General features: G+C 57.5%; 9 protein-coding genes across 9 annotated transcripts; 7 read left to right on the forward strand and 2 right to left on the reverse strand.

Annotated features, from left to right (window-relative positions):
- The first annotated feature begins 890 nt into the window (after positions 1-890).
- K452DRAFT_270973 (uncharacterized protein) lies at positions 891-3,594 on the forward strand. Its single transcript, XM_033539013.1, has 4 exons — positions 891-1,015; positions 1,085-1,155; positions 1,213-2,838; positions 2,892-3,594. The coding sequence occupies exons 1-4, from the start codon at positions 1,011-1,013 to the stop codon at positions 3,272-3,274; spliced, it is 2,085 nt and encodes a 694-aa protein (XP_033397898.1). The 5' UTR covers positions 891-1,010; the 3' UTR covers positions 3,275-3,594.
- Positions 3,595-3,807: 213 nt separating this feature from the next.
- Positions 3,808-5,008, forward strand: K452DRAFT_358625 (uncharacterized protein). Its single transcript, XM_033546208.1, has 3 exons — positions 3,808-3,976; positions 4,045-4,210; positions 4,335-5,008. Exons 1-3 carry the CDS (start codon positions 3,928-3,930, stop codon positions 4,768-4,770), a joined length of 651 nt encoding a protein of 216 aa, XP_033397899.1. The 5' UTR covers positions 3,808-3,927; the 3' UTR covers positions 4,771-5,008.
- Positions 5,009-6,071: 1,063 nt separating this feature from the next.
- On the forward strand, positions 6,072-9,697 carry K452DRAFT_227436 (uncharacterized protein; the record flags this gene model as incomplete). Its single annotated transcript, XM_033536897.1, has 3 exons — positions 6,072-6,410; positions 6,499-9,535; positions 9,594-9,697. The coding sequence occupies 3 exons, from the start codon at positions 6,072-6,074 to the stop codon at positions 9,695-9,697; spliced, it is 3,480 nt and encodes a 1,159-aa protein (XP_033397900.1).
- A 981-nt stretch (positions 9,698-10,678) lies between these two features.
- Positions 10,679-12,586, forward strand: K452DRAFT_358627 (uncharacterized protein). The gene is made up of 3 exons (XM_033546209.1): positions 10,679-10,845; positions 10,903-11,044; positions 11,135-12,586. The coding sequence occupies exons 1-3, from the start codon at positions 10,771-10,773 to the stop codon at positions 12,256-12,258; spliced, it is 1,341 nt and encodes a 446-aa protein (XP_033397901.1). The 5' UTR covers positions 10,679-10,770; the 3' UTR covers positions 12,259-12,586.
- A 672-nt stretch (positions 12,587-13,258) lies between these two features.
- K452DRAFT_250050 (uncharacterized protein) lies at positions 13,259-14,665 on the reverse strand. Its single transcript, XM_033538164.1, has 4 exons — positions 14,436-14,665; positions 14,143-14,364; positions 13,923-14,063; positions 13,259-13,843 (listed from the first exon to the last, which is right to left on the reverse strand). Exons 1-4 carry the CDS (start codon positions 14,565-14,567, stop codon positions 13,487-13,489), a joined length of 852 nt encoding a protein of 283 aa, XP_033397902.1. The 5' UTR covers positions 14,568-14,665; the 3' UTR covers positions 13,259-13,486.
- A 110-nt stretch (positions 14,666-14,775) lies between these two features.
- K452DRAFT_227484 (uncharacterized protein) lies at positions 14,776-17,349 on the forward strand (the record flags this gene model as incomplete). The annotated part of the gene is made up of 3 exons (XM_033536904.1): positions 14,776-14,901; positions 14,960-15,207; positions 15,261-17,349. The coding sequence occupies 3 exons, from the start codon at positions 14,776-14,778 to the stop codon at positions 17,347-17,349; spliced, it is 2,463 nt and encodes an 820-aa protein (XP_033397903.1).
- A 384-nt stretch (positions 17,350-17,733) lies between these two features.
- Positions 17,734-19,532, reverse strand: K452DRAFT_358630 (uncharacterized protein; the record flags this gene model as incomplete). The annotated part of the gene is made up of 2 exons (XM_033546210.1): positions 19,122-19,532; positions 17,734-19,065 (listed from the first exon to the last, which is right to left on the reverse strand). The coding sequence occupies exons 1-2, from the start codon at positions 19,281-19,283 to the stop codon at positions 17,734-17,736; spliced, it is 1,494 nt and encodes a 497-aa protein (XP_033397904.1). The 5' UTR covers positions 19,284-19,532.
- A 1,708-nt stretch (positions 19,533-21,240) lies between these two features.
- Positions 21,241-22,156, forward strand: K452DRAFT_250060 (uncharacterized protein). The gene is made up of 2 exons (XM_033538165.1): positions 21,241-21,879; positions 21,941-22,156. The coding sequence occupies exons 1-2, from the start codon at positions 21,268-21,270 to the stop codon at positions 21,980-21,982; spliced, it is 654 nt and encodes a 217-aa protein (XP_033397905.1). The 5' UTR covers positions 21,241-21,267; the 3' UTR covers positions 21,983-22,156.
- Positions 22,157-23,204: 1,048 nt separating this feature from the next.
- On the forward strand, positions 23,205-23,928 carry K452DRAFT_333004 (uncharacterized protein; the record flags this gene model as incomplete). The annotated part of the gene is made up of 2 exons (XM_033545162.1): positions 23,205-23,207; positions 23,269-23,928. The coding sequence occupies 2 exons, from the start codon at positions 23,205-23,207 to the stop codon at positions 23,926-23,928; spliced, it is 663 nt and encodes a 220-aa protein (XP_033397906.1).
- Between the last annotated feature and the right edge of the window lie 2,099 nt (positions 23,929-26,027).

The following is a 26,027-nucleotide window of genomic DNA, read 5'->3' on the forward strand; positions in this document are numbered from 1 at the left end:
GTAGTAGGTAGCTGTTCGCGACGGCGAGCCGGGCAAAACAAGGAAGGCACGGAAGGCACGACACGGACAGCCAAGCCGTTATGCGAAGGTTGCTAGCGGCGGAAAAAGGCCCCAAACAGAGACCCACGCCGGCGGGAGCGGTGCAGATTCGATCACGATGCACGCGAAGACAAGGGCGTAGGGCTTAGCGAAGGCGACAGCCAACTCTATTCGCTTCAAGCTTTTGCAGGGTGGCCGACGTGGTTGGGCTCGCAGGCGGGTAGAGCGGTTGTTGTGGGCAGGCATTGGGGGGACAGACAGTTGGCGCATCATTCGATCGTGGCCATTGCATATCTTGTGATATGGAGATATTGGATAGCAGGCCGTAAACGAATGATCGTCGCGGCGGGATACGATGTGTGGATGGGCGAGGATCCGCGGGTCTTTGTTGAGACGGAGGCTTGGGACGGACAGCGGACAGCGGACGTGGCGACATTGAGGCGCGGCGGGCGCGGGCGGGCGCAAAAGTGACCGAGAGAGAGGGTCCAACACGAGCTTTCTCTTCAGCGAGCCGCAAGAGAAGGGCGGGCTATTTTTAACAGCCGCTGACCGACGCTGCGCCTCCACAGCACCCATGTGCAGCTTTTAGCGGTGCGCAGCGGGCAGCGGTAGTGACGAAATGGGGGAGCACTGGGAGGAAAAGGAGCAAGGCGGGCGTGCAGAGGCCCCAGCAGCGCGGGCGAGAAAGGAGAACAATGAGTCTGGGTGGCAGCGTTTCACTTAGTTTTCGTGGCGCAGGCTAAACAGGGGGCTCGCCGGAGCTGAGCTGTTGCTTGCTCTTGGCCCAGCTCCCTAACTATAAAGCCAAATCTATCGCCCTCACGCTGCTCCAGCATTGACGTTTCTTTCCCACACCCCTCTCTTCTATCCTCTCCATCCTCTCCATCCATTGAACGACTGCACGCCCATCTTACGATCGTTACCCGCCCAACTCGTGTCAACCGCTTCAATTCATCAATCACTCCAGCACCATGTGGTAAGAATTAAAACCCCCTCCTTTTTTTTTCTTTTCCGCTCGATGCTGACCATCTACCCCTCACCACAGCGGTATCTTTGGTTACGTCAACTACCTGGTGGAGAAGGACAGGAAGTTCATTCTTGACACCCTGGTCAATGGCAAGTACCCCGCTGTCCGCCCGTTAGAGAACGCCGCCCCGCTAACCGCCTAGACAGGTCTGTCCCGCCTTGAGTACCGTGGCTACGACTCGGCCGGTCTCGCCGTCGATGGCAACAAGAGGAATGAGGTTTTTGCGTTCAAGGAGGTTGGCAAGGTCGCCAAGCTGAAGGAGCTCATTGAGACCGAGAAGCCCGACCTGACCAAGGTCTTTGACTCGCACGCCGGTATCGCCCACACCAGGTGGGCTACCCACGGTGTTCCTTCCCGCGTCAACTGCCACCCCCACCGCTCCGACGCCAACTGGGAGTTCTCCGTTGTCCACAACGGTATCATCACCAACTACAAGGAGCTGAAGGCGCTGCTGGAGGGCAAGGGCTTCAGGTTCGAGACGGAGACGGATACCGAGGCCATTGCCAAGCTGGCCAAGTACATCTACGACAGCCACCCCGAGATCGATTTCCCCGTTCTCGCCAAGGCCGTCATCAAGGAGCTTGAGGGTGCTTTCGGTCTCCTGCTCAAGTCCGTCCACTACCCCCATGAGGTCATCGCCGCCCGCAAGGGTTCGCCCCTGGTCGTCGGTGTCAAGACCCAGAAGAAGATGAAGGTTGACTTCGTCGACGTCGAGTACTCCACCGAGGCCGATGCGCTCCCCGCCGAGCTCGCCTCGCAGAACGTTGCCCTGAAGCAGTCTGGCAACAATCTGCTGGCTCCCCCCGACAAGTCCCTTCTCCACCGCTCGCAGTCGCGTGCCTTCCTTTCCGACGACGGTGCTCCCATGCCCACCGAGTTCTTCCTGTCTTCCGACCCTTCTGCCATTGTTGAGCACACCAAGAAGGTTCTGTACCTCGAGGATGACGACATTGCGCACATCCACGAGGGCTCCCTCAACATCCACCGCCTGAACAAGGACGATGGTTCCTCCAACGTTCGTGCCATCCAGACTCTGGAGATTGAGCTCCAGGAGATCATGAAGGGCCGCTTCGACCACTTCATGCAGAAGGAGATCTTCGAGCAGCCAGAGTCCGTCGTCAACGCCATGCGTGGTCGTCTCGACATCCCCAACAAGAAGGTCACTCTGGGTGGTCTTCGCCAATACATCTCCACCATCCGCCGCTGCAGGAGGATCATCTTCGTCGCCTGCGGTACCTCCTTCCACTCTTGCATGGCTGTCCGTGGTATCTTCGAGGAGCTGACGGACATTCCCATTTCCGTCGAGTTGGCCTCCGACTTCCTTGACAGACAGGCGCCCGTCTTCCGTGACGACACCTGCATCTTCGTCTCCCAGTCTGGTGAGACCGCCGACTCCCTCATGGCCCTCCGCTACTGCTTGGAGCGTGGTGCTCTCACCGTTGGTATCGTCAACGTTGTCGGTTCCTCCATCTCCCTGCTCACCCACTGCGGTGTCCACATCAACGCCGGTCCCGAAATCGGTGTTGCCTCGACCAAGGCCTACACCTCCCAGTTCGTCTGCATGGTCATGTTCGCGCTGTCTCTCAGCGAGGACCGTGCGTCCAAGCAGAAGAGGCGCGAGGAGATCATGGAGAGCCTTGGCAAGCTTCCTGACCAGTTCAAGGAGATTCTCAAGCTCGACCAGTCCATCAAGGAGCTCTGCCTCAAGTTCAAGAACCAGAAGAGCTTGCTGCTGCTCGGCCGTGGTGCTCAGCACGCCACCGCTCTTGAGGGTAAGTTTAGTCTACATTGCGCTATTTATACAGATTTGCTAACCGACATCAAGGTGCCCTGAAGATCAAGGAAATCTCCTACCTTCACTGCGAGGCTGTCATGTCCGGTGAGCTGAAGCACGGTGTTCTGGCGCTTGTCGACGAGAACCTTCCCATCGTCATGATCCTGACCCGCGACGGTCTCTTCGCCAAGTCCCTCAACGCCTACCAGCAGGTCATTGCCCGCGCTGGTCGCCCCATCATCATCTGCAACCAGGGTGATGAGGAGTTCCCCGCCGACAAGACCGAGAAGATCGAGGTTCCCCACACCGTCGATGTTCTCCAGGGTCTGCTGAACGTCATTCCCCTGCAGCTGATGGCGTACTGGCTCGCCGTTGGCGAGGGCCTCAACGTCGACTTCCCCAGGAACCTGGCGAAGTCCGTCACCGTCGAGTAAGCGTTCGAAGCCGCTTTCTCTTTGGTTTTAGGGGTACGGTAAAAGGAATTCGAGCATCGGACGCTCAGCGGGTCATGGGCGTTGTATGCTGAAGTCGCGTTACGGGCTTTTTTTAATGCACATTATTGAGGATGAGAATGATGCCAACATCTGGCACATGGGAGGGAAAAGCAATCGCGCGTCATCTATCACGGACGTCAGCGATTTAGTATGGTAGAATGCTCTATGAAAGCGAATTGTTGTATAATATGCCTTACATTGACGGCCATGCAACTCCCTACTGCCCAAGTGACGACGCCGAAAAGGGGCACCGTGGGACCTTTGCCATGCAAACCATACGCGTCGCTCGCCAACGTACAATCTGCTCGCCCCAGTGAAACAGGAGTTGTCGGCAATGAAACGAGCATCGTCGATTTATAGCTACTTTGGGGTGGAGGCACCAGAGGCTTGTGGGGCCCCTACGCCCCATTGATGATCGTCAGCCCTCAGCTTCACACGCAAATGGTGGGGCTGCGATGCAAGGTACCCTACGAAACCCTTTCCCCTCCTCCACGTCAACGTTTATAACCAAACCAAACAACCTCGCCATTTGCTCCATCCTCCTGCTCCTTGTTAACCTCTTCTCTTAAATAAAACTATTCTCTTCATACACAATGTCTCCTGCTGGTCTCAAGGGTCCCGGTGAAGCTCGTACCTATGATGGTAAGCACGCCATTGACTCACAACAGCTTCCCCCGAGCGTGATGCAGTCTGCTAACCATCAATTTCAGGCTCGGGTCTTCGCATCGGTATTGTCCACGCGCGCTGGAACAGCAAGATTATCGATTCCTTGATCGGTGGCGTCAAGAAGTCCCTCGCCGCGGCGGGCGTCAAGGACGAGAACATAGTCACTCAGACCGTGCCCGGCAGCTACGAGCTGCCATTTGCTGTTCAGCGGTATGTTCAGGAACTACACACTCTTCAAAGCTCGCTCTTCCCAATGCCCGTTGAGCCGAGAGCGTCAACGACCGCCGGCGGAAGTCTAGGAAGAAGAACTAGCTAACAATGTACCTCATCACAGTATGTACGCCGCGTCCCAGATCCAGGCTTCCTCGTCTGGCACCGGCGGCGCCCTCGTCAACGCTGCAACCGACCTGCTCACCTCGTCCTCGGCCACAGACCTGACGTCGCTGTCCAAAGACCCGAAGAACTCTGCGTCGACTGCTCCGTTCGACGCCGTTATTGCCATCGGTGTGCTGATCAAGGGCGAGACGATGCACTTTGAATACATTGCCGAGACCGTGTCTCACGCTCTCATGCGCGTGCAGCTCGATGCCAACTTCCCCGTCATCTTCGGTCTGCTCACCGTCCTGAACGAGGAGCAAGGCCTGGCACGCGCGGGCATCGCTGGCCCCAACGGCGACCAGGGCCACAACCACGGCTTGGACTGGGGCTCGGCGGCCGTTGAGCTGGGCGTCAAGAGGAGGGGCTGGGCAGAGGGCAAGATGGATGATTAGACTTGGGACGTTGCAAACAGCTCCGGTCTGAGGAGAAGCGATGGTTATTGAATCATTTTTGCACTATATCACACGTACTGGCGCTCGACTGGAGCGGTGATGGGGCATAGGCATAGCATACCTACCGTTGAGGGATGGTGGTGGAATGGCAATCTCGTCAAAGCATACCCGCGCAGAAAGTGTGACTACTGGAAAGCTGGCACCACTCGTGGGTGTCTGTTTGGCCTCCGCCCGACCGACTGAGCCTGCTGTATGTCCAACGCAACCTTTTGAGGTTTTCCCGTGGCCTTGATTATTAGGGCGACGCCGTCCTTGGGCCGTTCCGCATGCATCCACGGTTGCTGCGCGCTCTGGGCTCGGGACACGTACACGTACGGCGGCACGGCACGTGAGACAATAAAGAAGATTATAGGTTATGCGTGTTGGGGGCAGGGCGATTGCGGACGACGCGTTCTCGCCGTGTTTGCTTGTGCGGCGATGATGACATAGTGCGCGCAGGGGTGCCAGGAGCGTCGGTAGGTGGGCGTGGAGGAGGGGAGGGAGGCGTGGGAGGAGAGAGCGAGGAAAGAGAGAAGAGAGAGAGGGGAAGCGCATGGAAAAGTGAAGCAGTGTGCCATGAATGTAAAATGAAGAGAGCGAGCAGCGGAGTTGTTGAAAAGAAGGCAGGCCAACCCCTTCGAACAAGCCGCTAGTGCGGTTCTGCTGGAAGACCTCACTCACCTTCGCATTCCTCGCTCTTGGCCACCGCCGTCCGCCTTGCCAACAAGCCGCATCGCCCCCCGCGCAATTCGCCTCAGAGTCCTCGCGCGGCGCTGTGCCCCCGCGGTCGGCTCTCGTGTCCAGTTCGCGCTCGCACCTCGCCGCGTCCTTCGCATCCTGCGACTGCGCGCCCAGCCCGCCATTTCTGCAGCACCAAGCCCGCTCCCTCACTGCTCCCTCCCCCAAGCCTCTGGACACTGCGATGGCCTTCCGGCAGGCGGGTGCCAGGTAGAATGTCGCGCGCCTCAGCTGGCTTTGCCGATTTCTTCCCTAATGCGCCTTCGGTTCTGAAGGAGAAGCGCGCCAGGCCGTCCTCACATCTACACCACACAGGCGCACCTCCACGTGCCGTTTCACCTTCGCCGCCCAACAAAGGCTCGTCGTCCAAGGGCGAGAAGGACAGCGATCAACACCGCCCGCTCGACGACGATGACGCAGCGCTGCGACCCGAACCCGGCGATCTTCTTCTAACTGGCGTTGGCTCAGCAAGCTCACTTTCCAGCACCGCGTCTTCCGTCTTCAGCAACCCCAATCTCCAAGCCATGTCGTGTCCTGTACATGCGCTCACCCCCCTCACCAACACCGAATCCTCGCCTCCGGGAAAACCCTCCAGCCCGAAACCCTCCAAGTTGTCGAATGGCACCATGCCTCAAAACGGCACCCCATCCTATGCCGCCGCGCCCACGTCCGCCTCGCACAATGTCGCGGCCGCCGACGTTGTCACCCCCGCCACCACACCCCCCCAGTCCCGACGACAAGCTCGGCCAGGTCCCGGCGAGGATAAAGGCCTGATACTCCACTACGATCCCGCCCTCGACTCGAAGCTCCCTCCCAACGAGAGACACAAGCGGAAAGCCCAGCCGAGACCGATAAACAAAGATGTATGTTTGGTGCCTCCGCTCTATATACTTTTATACAAGGTTGGAGTCTTCTCTGGTCGTGTACCTGGCTAATTGGCAATTTGAATAGGATGTTGCGCCGCCGCCAGATCCTCGCTTGGCAATAGCCGGGTACACGACCGGGAACCACAATGGTCGGAATAAAGGCAAGCTCAGAATCGCGCCTTACGTCGTGAGACCGTACGCTCCCGACAAGAACACCATTGGTCCCGGGCCCGCCACGCGCATCCTCATCACCGGCCTGGACCCCTTCACTCCGGAATCCCAGATTCGCACCTTTTTCAGTAGCTACGGCGAAATCGCGGAATTTGACAACAAGATTGACCCGGCAACCGGAAGCTTTCTTGGCATTTGTTCCATTCGGTATCGCGACAGCAAACCTCTGCGAGGCTCCTCTGTGCCGGCTGCAACCTCGGCGAAATTGGCGGAGAAGCAAGGAAATGGACAGAGAATTCAGCTTCGTCAGGTCAGGGTTGAGCTGGATCGTGAAGGTCGGCGATGCGCTCGGCACGTCGATGCCGCTGTCCGGCGGAACAGGGCGCAACAAGAGAAAATGGCGGCCGCGGAGGCAAAGGCAAAGAAAGCCGAGACTCCAAATGCCGCCGTCGCAGACACGGGCCCTCCTCCGGATGCACCCAAGGGACCCTCTGGAAAAGGCGCCCGTATGCCCGACGGTGCCCGTCTTGTCGCACCGAAGCCCATTCATGCGGCGCATGCGCTCGTTGAAAACGAGCCGATTGTGGACAAGATCAAACGCAAACCCTACATTTTCGTTGCGCACTGCTATGTCCCGGTCCTTGGTACCACCATCCCCCACCTGAAGAAAAGGTTAAAGCTGTACGCTTGGGAGGATGTGCGCGTAGACCGGACGGGATACTACATAATATTCCAAGACTCGGGGCGTGGCGAATCGGAGTGCGAAAGGTGTTTCAGGGAGTGCAACATGAGCGCGCTGTTTACCTACGTCATGAACATGGAGTGCCAAAAATATGGCAATCCCAATTACGAACGAAGTCCAAGCCCTGAACGGGTGCTTGCGGACAAAAAGAGAAAGGAGGAAGAGGAAGAGGCGAGGAGAGAAGAAGAGCAGGATCTCGAGGAGGAGAAGAAAGAGCGAGCGGAAAACCTGGACCCTGTCAATGCAGCCCTCGAAAGATTGAATCAGGAGCTGGTGGAACAAATCATTAACGACATCAAGACGAGGATCGCTGGTCCGGCGATACATGATTTCCTCGACCCTGTTCGTCACGTCGCAAAAAGACGACGATTAGGGGTCCGGGACCCAACCAGCAACGAAGTCAAGACTCCGACTGTGCTTTTCACCGCTGCGGATGAACTCGCAACGACAAAGGGCAAGCACTGGAAGAAGGGTTCACTCAGGAAGTCAATCGCTTCTCAGCTTGCTAAAGGCGAGCGGGGTAAGAAGGGCGGTCCTCAACAGGAAGTCAACGCGTTCGCCGATGAGCGCCGCAAGAAGCCTGTTCCGAAGAGGCCGACGAACGTTCTCAGAGGCCTGCATCGCCAGATGCAGCATTTCCATGATGACGAATCGGATGATGAACAGAGCATTCTAACGCGTGATACCGAGGAGCAAGACAGCAGGTCTATCAGCCGCATGAGCTCCGTGGCTCCAGAAGAGGAAGAGGAAATCATTTCGACGCGGCCCACGAAGCGCAGAAAGCTTGACCCTTCGTGGGGTGATGCCGATACGCAGGATGCGCAGGCGCGCCAGCTCTATCCTCACCTCATCAACAAGGATCCCAGCAACATGGCTGATCGCGAGCTCGATCAGATTGTCCATGCTTTCCCGAAGACGTCGGAGCTCTACATGCGCGCGAAGCAGGAGCAGAAGTTCCGGAAAGCTTACCATGAAGCAGACGACTTATTCGGTATTCAAGACGAGGAGGACTCCCGGGCTGGAAGCGTGCTTCCTAGCATGGAGGTATCCACGCCCGATTTGGTCATGGAAGAAACGCCGGCCGAGACTCCTGAGCCGGAAGAAGCGGCGAAGGTCGAGGCTCAAAAGCCCAAGGCGAAGCCCAAGAAGAAGCCGACTTCCAAGAAGCAAGCTGCTGCCGAGGCGGAGGCAAAGGCATTGGCCCTCCGACCCCAGGTCGATGATATTGTTCTTCCTGACTCAGAAGTCGCCGAAGAGCCAACCAAGGCGCCGGTGGCTGTTGAGGAAGATGTCTTGGTGGATGATCCAATCTGGGGATTCTCACTCGACATCCCCAAATCCACGGTGGAGGAGACTTTGGATTACGTCTTGGATATCGACGGCTGTCAACACATTGTCAAGGATGCTGAGGATCTTCGTTTCCTCCAAGAAGCACTCAAGGATATCCGTCCTGCCGCGTTAGGAGATGCCAACGTCCATGCTTACAAGGAGAAGCTCGTCAAGAAGCTCAACACCGGTCTGGAAGGCGTCGCTTACGATGAAGTCAAAATCAAGGACTACTATCGACCAAACACGAGTGGCTCGGCTCGCACTGAGGGTCACAAGAAAATACCCGAGTGGGAGAAGTCCATGTATCTGCCTCATCGGATTCGTGTACAAAAGGCGCGCGAGGAACGCGAGGCACTGGCAAAGAGCAACCCAGCGGCTGCCGCTCAGATGGCCAAGGCCGCTGTTGCAGCCAAGGTGTCGTCGACAACCAACTCACGTACCAACCGTGCGAACAACAGGCGTCTCCAGAACGAGATTAGCGGGCAAAAGCAAGCGCTGGCGTCCGACGGCGACAATCTCTCGCTCCGGTTCAACCAACTGAAGAAGCGTAAGAAGCTCGTCAAGTTCGACCGTTCCGCCATCCATAATTGGGGTCTGTACGCCCAAGAGGATATTGCTGCCAACGACATGATCATCGAGTACGTCGGCGAAAAGGTCCGACAAAAGGTAGCCGACATTCGTGAGATCAAGTACGACAAGCAGGGCGTTGGCAGCAGCTACCTCTTCCGTATCGATGAAGATAGTGTTGTGGATGCTACGAAGAAGGGTGGCATTGCGCGTTTCATCAACCACAGTTGCACACCCAACTGCACGGCGAAGATCATAAGGGTTGATGGCACGAAGCGCATTGTCATCTATGCACTCCGGGATATCAAGACAAGTGAGTATCCCAGTTTCCTGATGAAAGCCCAAGACACATTTACTGACATCAATTCCAGACGAAGAACTCACCTACGACTACAAGTTCGAGCGTGAGCTTGGCAGCGATGATCGTATCCCCTGCCTCTGCGGTTCGGTCAACTGTAAGGGCTTCCTGAACTAGCCGCAAACGGACAGGACGCGCGCTTGGCATCTCAGCACGGGCGCAGCATTCCACGAGATTGCCACTTGCTGCAACTGCCTTTTTGGTTTGGGCGTCTCGTCATTTTTGGAAGCAATTGCGCACTCCGCTCTCGAATTTCGAAATCACACAAATGATGAAGGCAGGTCGTTGTTCCCCACGGCCCCAGGCTTTTTTTATTTTCTCGCGCACGTTAATACCGCGGCTCTCAACGGCCGCTTTGCTTCCATTTTCTTCTTCTTCTGCTTCTTCGTTCCCGCGCTCAGAGTCGGAAATTTGGGCGGGCCTTCTTGCATTGGGTGGGCGCTTGGCGGGGGCTGGGGATAGACGGGTTGAATCCATCCATCCGTTTGGCTTCAGTCTGGCTCTATCCGGGGCACTTGCATGTGGGATTTTCGTTTGCCTTGGCCGGGCAGGGCGGGAGGGGGGATGGTGGAGGTGGTGGTGGTGCTGGTGGTGGTGCTGGTGATGGCGATGGCGATGGGAGGGGGGTTGGAGGCAGAGGGCACGCACGCCTCGTGTGCTGGAGATGCACGACGCTTTGGCGGATGATTTTGTTACCCTGTACAAAAGAGCAGGTAGTCGCTGGCGAATGGCGCCGGTAAAATCCCAGCCGCGAGGGCTGGATGAGTTGTGACAGTACAAAGTACGAAGTAATGGGCAGATAAGAGGGGAGAGAAATAGTTGTGGCCGGTGCAGTGAGGGCCGCTGAGAGCGAATGAGGCCACGACTTGAGAGAATGGCCGGACGGGGCTTTGAGGTGGTCAAGGCCAAACCAAGGCCAAGTGAATGAGATGCGAATGCGAATAATCCAGTGTGATGAGATCGGGAGGGATCGCAAACAAGGAATTGTTTTTATGCTGGCGACATGAGTGGTGGGTGGTGGTGAGTTTAGAGGTTCACCTTGTTGACGCATATCGATAAGCGATTTTCATCCAGCCCACCGAAACGTCGCGGCGCCGCGTTCAGGACGGCCATCACCAATTCCTCCACCCACCCGCCACTACCCGCATCGCACTCGCCGTCGGACCACTCCCGAGCACGAATCGTCCAAGATGCCGGCACCTACCAACACGCTCCTGATCGAGGGCACCTTTGAGGAGCTCGTCGACGAACTCGCACAGTACATTGTAAGAGGCGTCGAAATCCATGAAAGGCACACAAGGTCTCGTTCTGACCGTATCTAGGACGCTTTGAAGAAGTCGCAGGGCGACGAGGCCGCCGCGCTCCAGTCGGAATGCGCTCAGTTGCTGGAGGAGAACCACAAGGATGAGGTGCTGAAGAAGCTGGTCTCGGGCAGCGCGGCCCTTAACTCGGCGCCGGAGAAGGGTGAGTGACGGTCGTGGAGCCCCCGTGGAGAGAGAAGAAAGAAAGAATGAAAGAAGGAAAGAAAGCTGACCAGGCGCGATTGATGTACAGAGCTCGTGGCGGCATACAACCTGCTGATCCACCTGGTCCGGCAATCGCCAAACGTCAACATGTACCTGCCGCCCATCTGCAAGAACGTGTCGAGCCCGATAACGTCGTCGCCCGGCAACGCCACTGGCCTGTCGCTCTCGATCCTCCAGACGGTATTCAACATCCTGCCCGCGGACAACGACAACCGGTACCACGTGTTCCTGGCGACGCTGCGGGTGGTCAAGTCGTCGGGCAACTTTGAGACGCTGAAGCCGCAGCTCAAGCACATTGACACGTGGCTGGCGCAGTGGCAGATGGAAGAGGAGGACAACCGCAAGCTGTACCTGGCCGTGGCGGACGTGGCGCAGGAGGGAGGCGAGGACGAGATCGCCTACCAGTACCTGATCCGGGCGCTGCGCAGCATTCCGAGCGAGTCGGCGTCGACGGACGAGGCGCGGCAGCTGTCGCTGCGGGCGCTGAAGACGGCGCTGACGCACCCGGCGCACTTTGACTTCCAGGACCTGACGGCGCTCGACTCGATCCAGGCGCTGCGCAAGAGCGACGCGGAGCACTTTGAGCTGCTGGAGATTTTCACGTCGGAGCTGCTCGAGGAGTTCAACGACTTCAAGGAGTCGCACCCGGATTTCGTTGAGAAGGAGGCTCTGGACGGCGGCGCGCTCGACCGCAAGATGCGCCTGCTGACGCTGGCCTCGCTGGCCGCCAGCTCCGGGCAGACGCGCGCGCTGCCGTACGCGCACATTGCCAAGGCGCTGCAGATCCCGGACGACGAGGTCGAGCTGTGGGTCATTGACGTGATCCGCGCCGGCCTGGTCGAGGGCAAGCTCTCGCAGCTCAACCAGACCTTCCTCATCCACCGCAGCACGTACCGCGTCTTCGGCGACAACCAGTGGCGCGAGGTCGCCTCGCGCCTCGCCATGTGGCGCAACTCGCTCGCCGGCGTCCTCACCGTCATCCGCCAGGAGAAGGAGCGCTTCATCCTCGAGAAGGAGCAGGAGCTCCGCGACCTCGATGCTAAGGCTGCGGGCGCCGGCGCCGGCAATGCGGGCCGCAGGGGACAGGGGCAGCAGCAGCAGCGTGGCGCGGGTGCGGCTCCAGCTGCGGCGCCTGAGGTCGAGGCCGAGTAGGCGTGCTGGGTTGCTGCTTACTTACCTACCTACCTGTAGCTTGAGCGCGAGCGCGTCGACGTGGACCCTGGTTCTGGCTCTGGCTCTCTCAACAGAGGGGGAGGGGATGGGGGCTAGCGTTGGTTGGGATGGGATGGGCTGGGTTGGGGAGGTTTTCATTTGGTTCCTTTTGCTGTCGGAATGCAGTTCGAAAAAATGGTTGCGTTGCGGTGCGGTGCGGTGCGGTGCGGTGGTGCTTGCTTGATGATGCTGCGAAAATGAGCGAGAGAGAGGGATGCATGCATGGGAGATGGGATGGGTAATGCGGCTTGCAATAAGGACTGGTGGTGGAGATGGGTTGGGAGGTGGGTTGGACAGAACAGCTTACTGAGGTGGTTAGTCCTCTTTGCGGAGACTGTGGCAGGGTGGGTAGAGAATTGTAGTACTCATCTTTTGTTTTGTCTGTGTCTGTCTGGCTGGCTGGCTATGCCGCTTTTTGTGCGTGCTTGTACTGTGGTATTGGCGTATACGTCCCCCGAACCAACCACCAACCCCAGCCAGTCTAAAGACGGACAAAAACGGGTCGACAAAACCGGGCAGACAACGAGAAAGAGCAGGATCTGAAGCCTGTGTGTGTGTGTGTGTGTGTGTGTGTGTGTGTGTGTGTGTGAGAACAGATAGATAGATGACTACCCGATGTCCACACCTACCTACTCAACACACGCCATACCTAGGTACCTTAGCTGGTTGGTTGGGTATGTATGAATGAATAAGGGAAGAGATGGGAAAGAGACGGGTGAGTAAGTGGGTATATATGTACTCTTACCGTACCCGCCGCCTCCTCTTCTCCACAAACAAGCTCTTAAACCTCTTTTCCCCCCTATCTTTCTCTCGGCTCAATGGCAGAGCCTACCTACCTACCTATGCTCGGAAGTGCATATCCACCTACTTACGTGCGTGCGTACCACGACTCCAGTGAGCGACGCACGCATGCACGCTCGCTCGCTCAACAACCAAGATGAGCAGGCAGGCAGGACACAAGAAAACATGCCACAATCTCGCTTTCTCGCTTTCTGGGCATGGTGGTCGTGCTAACCTCTCTTCTATTGAAGCTAGTAGTAGCGTAGCAGTACTCCCAGCGCAGTCATAAACGATTACATGCAGCATCTCTACGCGCCCGTACCGTACGAACCCCCCACACAGCCTAGCCCATCTCCCTCCTCCACGCCACGCCACGCAGCCAACCTACTTACTCCAAGTCAGCGGTAACGTTAGAGAACTCGCCCTTCTCGAGCTTCGTGTTCCAGAAAATGGGGTTCGTGTCGTTGAAGCCGTGCTTGACCCAGCCATCCTCCTTGATGTGGTAGAGGTTGATGTAGCCGCCCGAGTAGGCGTCGCGGTGCGTCGCAGCGAGGATGCTGCGGCGGCCCAGCTCCAGCGCCGCCTCGTCCGACAGCTCGTACGTGTACTCGGCGTCGAGGACGCCGTACGCGAACGTCTGCCCGGAGCCCACGCAGAAGAGGTTGCCTGCTAGGCGTGTGCCGTCGCTGTCGATGTAGTAGAGCGCGGGGCCTTCTTGCGGCGTTACGCCCGCGCACATGGTGCCCTGTGTTGCGGTCTGGTCAGCGTCGCTGTTTTCGTCTTCGACTTTCTTTCTCGTTCGCTTTTGTCCGGGGTTGGCTCACCATGCTCAGGCCCATGCCCTTGTACGAGTACACCAGGTTCGCGAGGATCTTGGATGCCGCGGCGACGGAGATGCGGCGCTTGTGGCGGAGCTCGTGCAGCCGGCACTGCATGCCCAGATACGCGAGCCAGTACTGGCAGTCCTGTATGCGACCGCGTTAGCCCACGTGTACCGCGTCATTGCACCCGTCCAGATGGGGAGAGCAGCAGGGCAAGGCTTACAGCGGCGCCTCCTGCCATGGTGCCCAGCAGGCAGCTGTTGATCTCGATGACCTTCTTGACCGTCTGGCTGGCAATCCAGTTGCCGGCCGTGGCGCGCGAGTCGGTCGCGATGATGATGCCGCCCTTGAAGCGGAAGCCTAACGTCGTGGTGCCGTGGGCGATCTTGATGGGGCAGTTGGGGTTGGAGTAGTCGTCCGTCATGGCGCGGAGCCATGATGCCGGCTGCAGGGCGATGGTTGTCAGCTGTCTTGGTTCTGTTGTTGCTGCCGAAGCTGCATTGCATCTGGATTTACCTGAGCTACCGGGGGCAGGGCAAACTTCAGCGACAGCGGCGGCGTCACTTCCATGAGCTCCTGCTGCTCATGGTGCGAGTATCCCTCGTCCTGGTGCGACGGCTGGCTGTACTGCGCCACTAGCGAGTCCATGGTGGAATATATGTGTCGGGTGCGAGTGGTGAAGGATCCGGACAGAGCAGGGCGGGATGTGGCAGCGACAGGTGATGGGGATGGTGGTTGCTGCTTGCTGGAGCTTCGTAGCTGCGGCGGCGGCGGCGGCCTGGCGGTTTGGACACTGGCCCGTGCGCCTATAAGTACCTACTACCTCACGCAGTACTCTTAATCACTTCCCCCAGCCATGGACGACCAGACCGATCGTGTGGCCGCCTACCTGGACGACCAGCTGCAGGCCGCTGCCGACCTCGAGTCGCTCGACTCGCTGCTGTCCAACATCAGGACCCAGCATGGCCTGCTCAAGCAGCAGGTAGGCACTCCATCGCGCCTCTTGACGCCTCTCAGACCTCGCGTTGACGCCCATGTAGCTCGAGCAAGCCGACAAGGATGCCCACGACGCGCGCCAGGCCGCCCAGGAACACGCCGCCGCCCTCACGGCCCAGAATGACCGCTTCCAAGCCGCCCAGGCCGACATCGACCGCCGCCTGACCATCATTGCCCAGTCCGAAACCAGCGACGATGCCGTGCGCAAGTTTGAGAAGAGCATGGGCAAGCTGCAGACGCTGGAGATCGCCGCCCACTACACGCAGAAGCTGCGAGAGGTCGACCAATTGAGGTATACTGTCCGCAGGAGGAGCTCTGCCTCGACACCCGCTAAGTTTTGTATAGCAACGAGGCGGATTCCCAGCTCAGCGTGTCTAGCGAAGCGGCCCTCGCGTCCTACCGCCAACTCAAACAGCTCGATGCGAGCCTGGGGCCTTTACAGGATGCGGCTGAGGGTGCGGCGCCCCATCTGATCGACCACATTTCTCGGACCACACAACACGTCAGGGGACAGCTCAAGGACGCCTTCTCCGCTGACCTGGAGGCTGTGCTGAAGAAGGTCGATTGGCCCAAGCGGCCTGAGACTACCTTCATGGGCTCTTTGCAGGAGCAGTGGGCAAAGAGCGTGGGAAATCTACTCGAGCTGCAGAAGCCGGAATTGGATGCTGCGGAAAATACCGCGGCGCAGACACCCAGGTCCCCATTGATCTTGCTTCCGCTCGAGGTGCTGGTCCAGCCGTTGGAGATGAGATTCAGATACCACTTCGAGGGAGACAAGCCCACCAACCGGCTGGACAAACCAGAGTACTTCCTCTCGCACATCGTGGACCTGTTGAGCTCGTACAATGGATTCATGGTCGACAACCTACAGCCCGTTCTTCTGGACCACTTCCGAGGCACAGATCTTGCGTTCAATCCCGTCTATATTGATGCAGTTTCAGCGATGATCACTGCACTGCTGCCGATGGTCCGCACAAAGATTATATCTACCCTGCCGTTGATTTCGGGCCAACCGCAACTGCTCAGCCACCTGATGCACGAGATTATGAACTTTGATACCAAGCTCCGAGATGATTGGGGCTATGATGGAGGCAAAGGCTCAGAAGGCTGGAAAGGCCTTGCCTGGGAGGTTTTGGTCCAGCAAGATTGGTTCGGCCGATGGCTCCAGGTTGAGAAGGACTTTGCCCTCTCAAGATACCAAAGCATCATCGACACGCCAGAAAGCGGAGAACTCGATTTCGACAGCGTGGACCCCAGCGCGACCAAGCCTACAAAGGCCGCTATTCGGGTCAACGACCTCCTGGAAACCATCACGGATCGCTACAGGCCGCTGTCTTCTTTCTCGCAGAAACTATCCTTCCTCATTGATGTCCAGATATCCATCTTCGACCGCTTTCACGAGCGTCTACACTCCAGTCTCGAGGCCTATCTTACCATGACATCCTCAGTCGGCCGCGCCGTTCAAGGCATCAGCCGCGAAGAGCAAGCCAGCCTGCAAGGCGTAGCAGGGCTAGACCGCCTCTGCCGCGTGTACGGCAGTGCCGATTACCTCGAACGGGCGATGCGCGACTGGAGCGACGACCTATTCTTCCTCGAGCTGTGGGAAGAGCTACAAGACCGGGCGCGCCGACGAACGAGCAGCACGCTAGCAGGGCCGCTCAAAATCGCCGACGTGGCGCAGCGGACGTCGAACGCAATCGGCTCGGATGACGACAACACGGGCGCGCTCTTCGACGAGACGGCCGGCGCGTACAACCGGCTGCGCGTGCGCTCCGAGAGCATCATCGTCGACGTGCTGACGGACAATATCCGCGACGCGCTCAAGCCCTACCGCAGCATCAACCCGTGGTCGACGCTGACGACGCAGACCTCGCACGCCATCTCGCCCGAGCTCGAGCCCCTGCTCACCTACCTGACGACGTCGCTGGCGTTTCTGGCCAAGGCCCTCGGCCGCTCCCCCCTCCGCCGTATTGCGCGCCACGCGTGCCAGGGCCTGCAGGCCGCGCTGTGGAGCGACATTCTGCTGCGCCACAGCTTCAGCACGGCGGGGGCGACGCAGCTAGGCGTAGATGTCGGCGCGGCCAGCGAAGTCATTGAGCGCTGGGCTGGCGAGGGGGTGGCGGTCCACGGGCTGCGGAAGGTAAGGGAGGGGGTTGCGCTGCTAGGGCTTAGTGTCAGGGGGCAGCGGAACAGGGATGGGACGGTGAGGGAGGAGGAGCGTGAAGAGGAGGACGGGCTTGCGGGCCGGGGGGACGAGGACGAGGTCCGTGTTGATGGGAGTAGGAGGGCGGGGTTGGGCTTGTGGGAGGTGGAGCGTCGCCTTTTTGCCGATAATGAACAGGCGCGGCTGGTGCTTGAGGAGTTGGGGTTTGAGAGCTTGGGCGAGGTCGAGGCGCGGCATGTGCTGGAGAGGAGGGTCGAGTTGAGTAGTTAGTTAGGCGGCTGTCTTGTTCGCAAGAACGATACACAGAGTGTCAGCCTTGGACATGTATCCATTCAACTACCCATGCAGTTCTCATACCTCTAAAGGCTACAAACCCACCAGAGCACCTAGGCATCAAATAGGCAGGCAGTGAACCACGAAGTAAACAAACAGCGAACGAACTAAAACATTATCTACTCCTACAGCTACGAACTCCGCTCCGCACTTTTTCCCATGACCCGCGCACTCGCTCTCGCTCTCTCTAAATGATTGATCGCTTAATGCGCAATGAACACCGCTGAATATAAAGAAAGAAGAAAAAGGAAATGTACATGCATGCAATTGCGCCGGACCCCCCACGTCGCTGCTTCAGCGTCCGCCTCCCGGCTCCAGCCATCACGCGGGACAATGCGTCTGAGCTCTCAAAAAGGCCTGCTCAAAGAACTCCTGCATGGCCAAATAGTGGAACAAGATGCCGCCGAGGACAGCAAGATGCCAAATATTATGGCTGCCGCCGACATAGTCGAACATGCCCGGGAACCACTTTTCGGGGATCTTGGCCGCGTACATCATGGCGCCGACAAAGTAGACGGCGATGCTCTTGGTGATGGGCGCGTAGAAGTAGATGGCCCAGAAGAGGCCGCGCGTGTAGATGAGCTGCGCCACGGGCAGCAGGCCCGTCGCGGAGAGCGAGGCGTAGAAGCTCACGCGCGCCCAGGCCATGTCGGCGCGGTTGAAGGTGGGGTGCCATGGCAGGATGACGCCGCCGATCCCGAGCGCGAAGGTTGTGCTCATGTACACGAGCCGGCTGATGGGCTCGCAGTAGAAGGCTGTGTACTCGGTTGTCATGATCGAGGCGGCCACCAGCATCGAGATGCCCGTGTAGTCGACGCAGGCGAAGCGCTCCATGACTTTTTGCTCCGAGATGCTGCTCATCGTGTGCCACATGGTGCTGCAGACCAGGCACTTGCAGGCGGCGAAGAAGAAGACGGCGGCGATGAAGATGTCGGATTTGGTGGACTGGGAGAAGTTGACGCTGGTGGGGTAGAAGTAGAAGGCGATGGCGAGGACGATGAAGAGGCCGATGGCATGTGACCAGATGTTGAACGTCTCGTTGGACATGCCGAAGACGGAGCGGAGGCAGTCGAGCTTGCCGTCGTGGAAGCGGTAGCCGCGCAGGATGTGCGGGTTGACGCGCCACGGGTCGGGCAGGTCCTCGTAGCTGATCAAGCCGTGCTCCTTTGCGCGGGCGAGGGCGCGCTCGACGGCGTGCTCGACGCCCTCCTTGACGCTTTCTTTGGCCCGGCGCGCCTTCTCCAGGCCCTCGCCCACGACTTCCTTGGCCCGCCCCTTCGCCTCGCCCACCCGCTTCCACCCTTCGTCGTAGATCTCGTGCGCGACCGCCCCGAGGCCGGCCTCCCGCATGGCGTATGCCCGCGCCTCGAAGTCGGCCAGCGTCGACTCCATCAGCTTGACCCCTTCTTGCACTTTCTGCTCCATCGTCTCCTTCCGCGCCAGCGCGTCCTTGTACGTTCCCTCGGCGATGTCGACCAGGACATGGGCGCGCCGTCTGCCCGCGTCGAGCACGCCGTCGGATACGTGGGAGCAGGAGTCGCGGACGGAGCGGAGCGTCGCGTAGGCGCGTTCCTTGCCGTGGTCGAGCTTGAGCTGCCCGTAGGATTCGAGGAAATCGAGACGCCGGCCGAGTTCGGCGAGGAAACGGTCCATCTTGCCAGCTGTTAGGACGCCGCACACACGCCAGGATTTTTGGGCTTGCTACTTACCAGGAGCTGGACATTGTCAAAGTCCATCGAGGTGGTCCGCACATGGTAGGAAGAGTGCCTGCGACGCCGCAATTCGTTCCGCCTCAAGCTTATGTCGGTCGATGTGCGCAGGGTGGGCTCCTCGTAGGACTCGGTCATGATGCTGGCTCCGGTGCAGGCCATGGTGGTTGATAGGTGTAGATATCAAAATGACGAGGTGGCCTCGGCGCCGTGACGGAAGACGTCAGTGGTACCGTACCGTGGATTCGAGACGGAGGCTTTTGCGGCTCCGAGAGCGGCGGGCAGGGCTGGGCAAGGAGAGGAAAGAGAGTGTAGCGGAGGCAGGGACGAAAGTCAGGCGGGGGACCGTAAAGGAAAGTAAAAGTAGCAAGTAGGAAAGCTATCTACAACGTGGGGAGGAGGAGGATGGTGAGTGGTTTTCTGTTGATTCGGGCGAACAATGCGGGTGGGGCGCGCTGCGATTTAGGCTGCATGTGAAGGGCTGGGCCGGCCATGACTCGCCAAGGAATAGAAACGTTCTGGACGGCGCGTGTTGGCTTAACAAGCCTGGGCAAGTGGGAGAAAAAAACCAGCTGGCAAGCGGAGAGAGGAGATGAGGTAGCTGACTTCCCCACGGGCCTCCTCAATCCTCTTCCCTTTGCCCTCTTGCAAGCTTGCCCTGGCAGCTTTGTTGGCTTGGGTTGCCACCAGTCCCAGCCTTACAGGCATTCTTCTTGCCGCTGTGCCGTGCATGCAAATCCCGGCGCAAGGTCCTTATCCGTCTGGTTGACATCAATTACGCCCCTCTTGCCGCCGTCCTGCGCCTCTCCGCAACACCACTTGGCGCCCGTCCCTGCCTCCGCCCCGGAGTAAGCGGCATCTCTTGGGCCCCTCGAACCTCCAATTGCTCCCGTTGGCGCGGTTGAAACCGTCTTCAGCTCCTTTTAATGCTCGCCGGGGGATCTTCAGCTAGGATGCCTGTAAGCGATGCCGAGCGCGCCGAGTGGCGGGACCGACGAGGCCTTCGCTTTAACGATTTTGCTTGGCTTTGTCTGCAATTTCACCTTTGCGGCACCGCTGACTTTTCCTTCCATCCGCCAAGGGGGGCCCCCTCAATACGCTCCCGGACCCCGCCTGCGCAGCGAGCGAGCTGAGGGTCCTTCACCGTCGCCCCAAAGGCCTATATCGAGTAGCGATAAGGCCCGAGAAAGCCGCGAAGAAAGGAGCTTCGAGAGTCCAAAAGGGGCAGTCGTTTGATGTCGCAAGATGCTGCCTGAGAAAGTCTTCAGTTCTCGGCCTCTTTGTTAAAAAAGCAATGTCCGTTGTCTTGGATTACGGCGAACTGTATTTCCGGCCGTCGGGTAGGTTGTTTCAGCGGCCTGCACTGCACGTGCAAGAGCTTGGGTGACCACGCCTGATCTACGGCAGGCTGCGGAAGAGAGACATGTTTGTTGTCTGTGTTGGCGGCCGTCGAAGCTACATTAATTCCTACGTGCGTTAATCGATATTCTCCACCAGATATCTCCGATGTATCTTGGTGGTTCATATCTGGATCCATTGCCAGTCGTGCTCGTAAACATAAGCCGGCAACTAACAGTGAGAGTTCTGGTAGAGGCATGCACTGATTCGCTAAATCAATCTCCTTAAAATATAGGGCTCTATTTTGAAATTAGCTGCTGCTGCAATAGGTAGAACCTCATTAAACATTCGCAATTTATATTTTTGCGTTGCACTAGGAGTACTACTTCCAAGTTTTGGCCTTTCCCCTTTGAAATTTGTAGTAAGCATGTATGGGGCTTTGTCTTCGTGTTGTCGATCGCGGGAAGCCATGTGAAGCTAGTCCTCAATTAGGAAATTCAAAATAGTGAGCTCAGTTAACTCTGAGCTGGAGTGCGACAGTCATTAACACGCCCGCAGCCAACGGGTAAAGAGTGAAACGCCACGTGAAGATAAATCCCCTCTTCCTGCGCAGAGGTATGCCACCTTCATCTTTACATCTCTCGCCAAAATGAATGTTCATTGCCCGTCCTGCTCGCACAGTTTCCATGTCGCAGTATCTGCCGAACCCGACCAATCAGCGGCAAGCACCAAGCACAACACCATGCGCGGTCCGCAAGCACCACCACTCACCCGCCGGGCAACGCAATCCATCCTCGCAACGGCAACCATGACCTCCGAAACGATAATCACAGACCCGTCACTGCTGGCCGTGCTCGAAGCGGCCGACCTCGCGCGCCAACAATGCGACGAGCTGCTCTCGCTGCTAGCCGCACACCCGCGCAGCAAGGCAACGGACAAGCTGCCCAGCGACGTCGAAGCGGCGGTATCGACCGCGCAAAAAACGCTGCACGCGCACCTGGCCCACGTGCGCAACCTGAACCGCAAAGCGCTGCACGGGGTGCGAGCGACGAAGGCCGCAACCGCCGACGCCCGCCACGAAGTCGACACGCTGCACCTCCAGCTGCAGAACCTGTACTACGAGGAGCGGCACCTGCAGGGCGAGATCGCGGCGTGCGAGGCCTACGACCACCCCTACCAGCGCTTGCCCCTCCTCCCTGTCGACGACTTCTGCGCCGCGTTCCCGGATATTGCGAATGAGGTCGCCGGGGATGAGGATGCGCTTATGGTTGCGCGCATCGATCACGAGCATAAGGAGCGCATGGCGCTGGAGGAGAAGAGGCAGGGCCTCCTGAAGAGGAAGCAGGGCCTTATTGCCGAGAATAAGAAGCGCAAGGAGGACTTGGCCAATCTGGATAAGGACTTGGAGAAGTTTATCGAAGTAAGTTCCTGGATGCGGCGCTGTTGTCTTGTTTTGCCAGAGATGCTGATGCGAGGAGCAGGCGGCGCGGCCGATAGAGCAGACGTTCCAGAAGGAGTATTAATGGCTTGGGGATGGGCGGTTTGTGCATAGCGAGGCGTTCGTGGGAGCTGGGGACTCGGGGCATCAAAAAGCTTCTAGGGGTTGATAGGTTTTAAAAGATGGGACACGATAATGGCCGCCGACAGGTGTCTACGAGGCGATGGTAGGTATACTAAGCAATTGATTTAACGACTACACATTATCATCTCCCGGAGAGTAGTGATACAGGTTCATTCTTCCAGTTTTGCAATATCCTTTTACCAGGCAGTATTCCAATCTGTCCAGATCCACTGATGATACCAAGCTCCATGGCATAGTGGCTCATGAAACGGATGAGATCCGAAAATGTGAATGCAGTTGCTGCGTGAGGCACCCTTGAGTGCACAGAACAACGAACAGAACCAAAAGATTCCATAACGGAGAACTAACAAAAACGCAATCGAAGATCTCAGTGGGTCAAACTATTAACACAAGTGACAGAACTCTCATCTCTCCCAGCGACGAGAGAGAAAATTTGTATTCAAGAGAAGGGTTGCGTAGATGAGACCAGAACTCAAGTGCCGTTGACCTTTTTATTAGGAACCATTGATGTGGTTACCTCTCGGCCTGTGAAACGGCACGAGGACGCACCAACTAGTGCGCTAAGGATCTCGCTGAAAGTCTTTATAGGTAACGCTGAAGTGGGTTGTGTGAGTGACTACGTCAGCCAATCACTTGTTGGCATGGTCCTCACGCAGAATGTATAAGTAAGGTCGCAGCTTCGGCTCTTTGGCCGTCTAGGGAATGTCCAATGGATGGTGGTAACGATGTGGTGGAAGACGGTTCTAACTGTGCTACGCTGAAGCTTTGTTTATCAGGTACAGTTGACTGACCGTTTGCTCTGCGGTGGAGCGGATACTAAACAGCACTCAACGATGCGCTAACATCTTATGGTCTCCAATGTCTTTTATAAAGCCACCAATATTGGCGCATTGATCAATCTGTCTTCATTCGCCGAGCTTCACTTTCCAGCATTTGCTTGACCGCGCTGATACTTCTGAAAAAGTTTTGGTAGACATGTAAAGGTTGGAGATTTCATGCTGCTTCAACTGCTAAGCTGGCAGCTCGATGGGAAGGCGCGTTGCCGGCACACATCCGATCTTTTGGAAGGCACCCAAACTATAGCTAACACCCACACTCTCACTTCCCCACTTCATCACAGTCCCGCCCAATCACACTTCAGTAGGTAGCTATACTGCCCCGCCATGGTACGTTTGCCGTGAGCCGATCACGTCTCTATGAACTTCAGCTTACCAGATACAATTTCAGGCGCCGAAGACTCTCCCGCCAGCGGCCAAACAGGCCCTCATCCTCACCTGGTTCCAGCAATCAGGCGTCGCTCACAGCATCAAAGATCTTGAAAAGGCACTTCCATCCGTGGCGTCCATCAATGGCATGCAAGTCAAAGACTACCTTCAAGCGCTCTCCGATGACAACAAAATCCGCGTCGAGAAGATCGGCTCCGGCAACTGGTATTGGAGCTTCCCCAGCGAGGCAAAGAAAGCCAAGGAAGACTTGATCGCAAAGTCTACGGAGGAACGCGACAAGGCCAATGACACTGTGGCGGAGTTGAAAGCGAAAGTCGGAGAAGCCAACGCTGTACGTGAGGATGAAGAAGACATGCTCATGGGTGGAGGCGAAGACCGAGAGACACTCACCACGAGGCTCGCTGCGCTGGAGGGAGAGTTGAAAACACTGAAGAAAGAGCTGGCTGGATACAGTGACAACGATCCCGTCGAAGTCGAGAAAAGGAGAGCCGAGGCTGAGGCGTATCGAAAGGCTGCGGAGGCATGGACGGAGCAGATTCAAAGCATGGAAATGTGGTTCAAGGAGCAGACTGCTGGCGACAGAGAAGCCATGGTGCAGTTGAAGATGACTTACTATGGAGACGAATATGACGAAGAGGAGGAAGGTCTGAAGGAGCTCTGAGCGCGAATTTGCTGCCGTCCTAACATCGGGTCTGTACCGACGTCCACCTTCAATAATCTCCAGGTGAATTTGCTGAGGGGAGTTGCTGAAAATTGCTGAGGGGAATTTGCTTCTCTATGGAAATTATATTCAGGAGCAGGTGCTTGGCTCCCGTCTCCTGACAACCTCACATCTCTAACGCTCATGAATTTCCGTCAAATTTCTAACTTTGTATGTGCTGCAGCTTGTTACAGTTAACATGAGGGATGTTTCCGCGCGTCAATCATTTCCGGTTTCACAAGCATGGAAAAAGGGGCTCGCAATTGGCCTGCCGAAGGCATCCTCCAGCACGGATTCAAAGTAGCATTGTTCCATGGCCTTCTGCATCGCCGATTTACTTCAGCATCTTCACCGCGAACTCGGACGTACCTTACCTTAGGCTCGAGCCGTAGGTAGATCCTCAAGCTTGACGTGGTTGATCGACAACCTACCCGAGCGCGTAGCGACAGCCGGATCATCAAACGTCGCGCAAACAGCAAGCGTAAAACAGCGGCACCTCTGATACGTCAGAGAATGGCGAGAGAACCGAATGGGGTAGGACGCGGGGTAAGATTTGTCCAAGCAAGTTTTCTTGCAGGCGGGCTAGACGCAGAGCACGTTGGGATCTCTAGCGGGAAGCAAATGAAGATTTCGGCTTGCTAGTCATGGATTGCTCAAGACTGATGTCATGGACAGGATCGCAAGCGATCTAACAGAAACACGGACTCTCACAGAGCGAGCTTTGATGAGCATCCCGAGCACTTGACCTTCTGGCGGTGTGATTCGAGATCAAACGGTAGGACCTCCGGCCGGAGATGAACGTGCTCTATAGAGGCCCTTTCAACCTGCGACGAGAAATGTCCTCTTTTTGAATGTCGAGACATAGGTGATTGGACGTTGCAGAGTGTAGAGGTGACAAGGAGCCTCACTCGATGAGTGGCTGAGGCTCAATGTCTCGGCTCCACAGGTCAACAAGACGCCACATCCAACCACTCTCCCGCCACAGCACAAGGTCGTGGCAATTCGGAGCCGAGATGATGCCACGTTCGCTTGAGGGGACGGGGAATATCACGCCAGAGATGTCTTATCTGGCAGGCGTTTGACTTTTGTTTTCCCGACTGTGCCGGCCCACAAAGAAGTGGCTGGGAGAGCGGGGAATCCTTCTTTTCGCGCGGAGGCAAGTCCTTAAGCGGCACCGCCATTGTTGCGCGATCCCCCCCCGGCATTCTTTGGCCCAAAAACCGGCCACATACCTACGGGCGCACGCAGCCACGCGGCATGCATATGGTAGAGTGCGACTATACTGAAACTATGCATGCATGCACAGCCTCTGGGCGCAGCAGCTCTGTGCTGCGTGGCTGCATCTTTCCAGCAGGAAAAAGAGCGCCGACTTCGCGCGTTCCGCGCCTCACACGTGCGCCTGGAAAGCACCGTGACGCGTCCGCTACAAGGCCGGAAGGATTCAAGGGCCGGGCCTCGAGTTGACCAAAGAGGAGGTGTGTGGAGGCAAAGGCCCGGGAGCGAGATGAAGGGGAAGCCTTTCGGCTTCGAATCGGATCGACGACAAGGACGGCTGGCGGCTCAGAATTGCATGATCTGAGTGGGCATTTCAAGTTTTGCCCGTGCTGCTTCAGCTGTTTGGCATCGTGTCTAGGCTGCAAGGAGCCTAGCCCGCGTCTCTGTAACGGGGAGCTTGAGCAACGACACTCTGGGATAGACGCTGCCCTGTTTACATGGGTCTCGGCCCACCTCTCGATATTCTTCAGCTGCTCCCCCGCCGCCTGGCCGCCCTCTTTTTCCTTTTGATTTTTCCTTCTCCCAGAGCCTCGCACGGCATCTCGTCGATCATGGAAGCACCTTCGCTTTTGTTACATTGAGATCTGTCACCACCCATTTACGCACCGGTACCCGCGCCACCTACCAGGAGAACGAGCCTATGATTTGAGCGCATTTTCCACGCTCCCAACCCCTCGGTTTCCCCCCGGCTAAGCCTTACCGACAGCGGGATAAGTTGCCGTGTGTAATCATATATGCTGCTAGTCTGCATCGCGCCTTGCTCGAACCAGCCATCCTTCGCGTAT

This window comes from Aplosporella prunicola, assembly GCF_010093885.1.
Source record: "Aplosporella prunicola CBS 121167 unplaced genomic scaffold K452scaffold_12, whole genome shotgun sequence".
Lineage (NCBI taxonomy): Eukaryota > Fungi > Ascomycota > Dothideomycetes > Botryosphaeriales > Aplosporellaceae > Aplosporella > Aplosporella prunicola.